Source organism: Frieseomelitta varia, unplaced genomic scaffold (genome assembly GCF_011392965.1).
Source record: "Frieseomelitta varia isolate USP_RPSP 00005682 unplaced genomic scaffold, Fvar_1.2 scaffold_588, whole genome shotgun sequence".
Taxonomy (NCBI): Eukaryota; Metazoa; Arthropoda; class Insecta; order Hymenoptera; family Apidae; genus Frieseomelitta; species Frieseomelitta varia.
The window spans coordinates 21,140-26,085 of NW_025110354.1; the positions used below are offsets into that span (position 1 = coordinate 21,140).

Below are 4,946 nucleotides of genomic sequence, written 5' to 3' on the forward strand. Positions count from 1 at the left end.
TTCCAATTCTTTTTTTTTTCTTTTTTTTCGTTTGTTTTTTTTTTTTTCCTGGATTTTCTCGTGATTGCAGTATGGCCGAACACAGAGAAGACAGCCCGTGAGGGTGGCAGAAAAGAGGAAATGACGTTCGGTGGTGCGATGACGAGAAAGGGTTAAAGGGACGGCTAGTCGTGCGGTGCACGTGCGTACGCATGCCAACGTGAAAACGAAACGATCGTTTTTACCATCTGTGTAACTCGACCAACAACCACGCGATGCACCGCGTGTTCCACAATCGGTCATCACACGGTGCAACGCTCTCGCCTCCGCCAGCAACGATCGTTTCGTCTTCCGTGAATAGAATTTCCGTGCTAATACAAAAATAATGTATATATATATATACACATATATACATATATATACATATAAGTATATATAAAAATGGAGAGAACGTTCGATCAAATGCGTTCTCCCGAAAGGAGAGACAATCCCGACATACAATTATAGTCTTTCACGTTGAGGAACCATTTTTTCTCGGTGGTGAAAGAGGTACATGTACACACGAAGAGAGGGAAGGAAACAACAATGCTACCAAGTGGAAAACGTATTTATATACTGGGTACGACACGTTGCCCATCGTCGGCGGACAATCTTGCAATCAGTCTTGCAATTCGGACCGCGATCTTTTCTTTTTTCCTTTTTCTCTTTTCTTTCTTCCTTGATGCGTGAACCGCGAGTTCTGGTAGAATCTTCCGGCGGAACGATGTTTCGAGCGTCGTCTTTCGCGTTATCTTTTTCACCGTGCTCCAGTTTTCTTTTTTTTTCTTTTTCGTTCCAATATCCGTAATTTGATTCGAGTGAGAAAGAGGGCCACGTGCACGCGGGACGCGACGGAATTTGCCAAAGGGGGAAAACGCGAAAACCGTCGAACCGACGACTTTTGGGACCGCGCCAGAGGAACGAGGAGGAGGAGGACACGGTTAGGTATGTAGATATCGGAGGGCATGTAAGAAAAGCGAAAGCGACAACGAACGTGTTGTGCATCGCTCTGAGCGCGTGCATCGTGAGATAAAACAATCCACGCATGCTCCGTGGAAAGAAAAAAATATAGCGGAGCTAATCAATTTACGTGTTTCACCGAGTCGTCGTTTCAATCGACAACTCGTGCTCGGCTACCTCCAGACATTCCTCCTTGCAACAATCGTTGCGACCGATTGACCTGGTCGTTAACCCTTTGGCCACCTAAAGGCGCGTTTGAGGTGGTAAATTTTGATTTCGACGGTACTATATAGGCGATCGCTTGACGCGTTGCTCGAATCAAACTAAAGGTCGCCTGTTAATTACGGCAAACCCCACTTGGATTGAACGTGAGTGAGTTCCAATTCAAGATTATGTTTCGAGTTGTACCACACTTCATTTAGGTTATTGGATATATTACGAAACAAAGCTTAAAGCCACTGTTAAATCTTTAATATCTGCACTAATAAAAAATACGAATAAATAAATAATATCGATTGGCAATCTAGTACAATTTAATGTTTCGATCGTTTCAATATACACTGTTCACAAAAATTGGGGGATATTTCAAAGTGAATATGAAGCGATAAAAAAAAAAGGAGCATTTGATCTTTTTTTTTTATTAAACAAGAACATCAGGAAAAAGCAAACGACGTAATATCTTCTGGACGGTCTTGTACATCAAATACTTCTTTTCTTCATATTCATTTTGAAATATTCCCCAATTTTTACGAGCAGTATACTTTCTGAGAAATGCAAACACGCTGACGAAAAGTTTCATCATTCCCACCAGAGACCAAATCGGTAAAATACTGGTATTTTTAGGTTACTATTCGATTACGTTTGATGAAACCGAAATGGTGCGAATATCAGTATGATGCTATCGAAACGATGTTAGGTCGGTAGATGTATTTCGGTATAATAAAATATTAATATATTAGAAAAGGAAAAGGAGACAATGATTAAATGTTTTCATAAAACTGCCGATAGTAAATTTGACGACGCTTATACACGTATCCTTTATTATTTCTAATACTAATTCATCATTGTATCTCCATACAATATCAGCCACGATTACTCTTACTTAATTTTAAAAGATGACCGATTTCTCGACACGTTTTTCCTTTTTTTCGGTGAAAAATGACTAATTACTCGTACGTCAATAAATCGAAAGAGGAGTTGAAACAACGATTAATCGTAGAATGGAAGAATATTCCGCTAAATTACTTAAAAAGAATTACTGGAAATATGCCTAAGCGTCTGCGATATATTATTGAAGTTAAAGGCTACCTAACAAAATATTAATTATCGTTCATGTTAACAATTTTCAGGTTCAAATATTGTAGTTCCTCAAATGTCCGAATATTTTTGCCACGCTACATTTCGACATAGTTCAGTTTATTGTTTGATGTTAAGAAAAGTATGTGCAATAAATAAATAAAATGTTATTATAAGCTATAATGAATGTTCTATTATATTATTAAAAAATTAATCCAAATTTACTATTATAAACAATCGAAATCCACAACAATATTTTGAATAGCATGATGTCCGATTATTAATAAGAGTCACTGTACGTAGAAAATGAAAAATGTGTTTCCGTCGGTAAAGCGGTACCGTACCGATATATATTTCGGTATTTTTACCGTTGTGGACATCAAATACCGATAAAAATACGTGATGAAAATACCGGTACGACCGTCTTATACCGGTATTAAAACCGATTTCCCAAATAACGGTTGTATTACGCTAATATGGGAGCAAATACCGGTGTAATACCTAAACCTCGCAATATTTCGGTTTCAGTCTCTGGGCATAATACCTAAACCTCAAAATATTTCGGTTTTCAGTCTCTGGTTGCCACAGTCGGTGTAGATTTCCATTGAATTTCTATCGTATGCTACGTGCCGTAGCGAAAGGGTTAATCGACACGCGAGAGGATTGTACGCGATCACACATGAAACGTCAAGCTTCTCAGTTAAACGCACAACGTTGAACAGAGATCGGAGTGGAATGTCTGAAGGTCCGCGGTTCGTTCGTGACATCTCTGAACACGAGTGTTTGAACTCGTCGGCACGCGAGTCGTTCCACCTCACCTTGCGATTGATCCTGTCGATTTGCCGATTCTGATTCTCCAGCTCGCTGCCCATGTCGATCGCCATGTTTCTCAGATTGCCGATCATCGTGTTCACCTGGCCCATGTTCTCCTCCATCTCACCTTCACGAGCGTCGTTCGTGATCTTGGCGATGTAGCCACCTTGAGGGCCGAGCCCGTTGCGATCGTCCATCACCCGCTGCGGCTGATTGTTGACAACCTTACCGTCATCGTTCCCCTTCCACGTGCCCTCGTCTTCCTTGAAGCTGGCGCCTCTGCGGGGGAGGAAAATCAACGAGTTCGTCAGCAAATCGGTATCGTTCACGCGTTCACGATTCAGAGAGACAAGACACATCGAACAGACAGAAATGCTCTAGTTTTTTTTTCTCTTTGCTTCGAAAGATTTGCAAGACTTGCAAGGAGTCAAAAAAGAACTTCTCTTCGGAAGAATTTTAGCTTTAGATTTTTGTTTCTTTTCTTTTTTTTTTTCTACTCGGTACAGAGTGCGCTGTAAAAAAGTAGGTTCGATTTGAAAGGGTTAAGAAGAAGAAGAAGAAGAAGAAGAAGAAGAAGAAGAAGAAGAAGAAAAAGGGTAAAGCGATTCGGGACAGCCCTACTTGTTGCATGGAAGAACGCAGAGACCGCAGCACTTTTCCATTCCAGTGAGATTTTTCTCGGCCTCGCGCATGTCGGCGTTGATTTGGTCCATACCCTCCTCGATTCTGTCCAGTTGCTCTGTTTCATCGTACGAGAAAACATTATTAACACCATCCCCGCTGCGTGTTCGAAAACGTAACGTCTCGAAAGAGAACGGACAGCCGACGCGAAAATAAAGGAATCTTGTCGTTCTTCGTCTTGTCGCTCGTATGTAATTCGAAACAGAAACTTGCTAAAAAAAAAAAAAAATCGAATGCTCGAGAAAAGAGAATCAATGGGACAGATACACACGCTGTCCAGTTCTCTTTCGAGGGTCGAATGCTTCCTCAATAAATTCAAGTGAATCGTCATCATCTAAGTTATACATATCGAGGAATAGAGGGCACTTTCGATCTCGTATTGAACTCGTTTCGAAAAAGTCGAAGATCGATTGTTAAAGAAAAAAAAAAAAAAAAAAAAAAACTAGAAGATAACTAAAAATCTCTGTTCCTCGATTTTAAATGACGATTGGTGGTATTGTAATAATCTACGAGGCTTCGTCGAGAGTTAGTTATTCGCGATACGAAATTCCAGAGAAAGGGTTAGAAGTAATCAAAAGAAATTTACCAATAGACATTTAAAGGAAAAAGAAGAGAGAAACCGATACCGATAGAGCGATTTGACGAAAAAAAAAAAAGAAAAAAAAAAGAAGAAAAAAAATAGCAAACAAATCTCCCTCTCGACGAAGGATCCTCGGAAAAGAAAAAAAACGAGTGCAACGAAAGTGCAACAGCTAAGCAAAGAGTCTCCCTACTAAGGGTAAACCTAAAAGATCCTAAGATCGGGTGAGTAATTCTGTATGTACTGGGGTGTACGGTGGATTCTAAGGGTACTGGGTTACGAATTGAACCAAATATATCTCGTACGTAGAGTATAACGCGCTGATGCAAATGTGCCGGTCAACAAAAGTAATTACAATAGTAGAATTGCAAGTAGGTTTTGACTTACACCGTGCCGGAAGTACCGGAGGGATGCGTTTAAAAACGTGGAGCGCGTATTCTTTTTTCTTTTCTTTTGACATGTCTTTCTATTTCTCTTGTTTTTCTTTTTTTTTTTTTTTTTTTCGAGAATCGTATCATTGCACTTTTGTTTTATTTTTTCGATGACTCGCGAATAACAAAGGACAATAAAGAAATGAAAGCAAAGGAGCATCATGGCT

The 4,946-nt window shown here is 39.9% G+C and overlaps 1 protein-coding gene across 5 annotated transcripts in view; it reads right to left on the reverse strand.

The window, feature by feature from the left end:
- Positions 1 to 4,946, reverse strand: part of LOC122534370 (synaptosomal-associated protein 25) — a 29,118-nt gene that overhangs the window by 2,603 nt on the left and 21,569 nt on the right. For all 5 annotated transcript variants that reach the window (XM_043664935.1, XM_043664933.1, XM_043664934.1 and 2 more), the window contains exons 5-6: positions 3,709 to 3,826; positions 3,093 to 3,366 (exon numbers count right to left, since the gene is read on the reverse strand). In XM_043664935.1, coding sequence (XP_043520870.1) covers positions 3,093 to 3,366; positions 3,709 to 3,826 — 392 coding nt within the window. The remainder of the gene's footprint in view (positions 1 to 3,092; positions 3,367 to 3,708; positions 3,827 to 4,946) is intronic.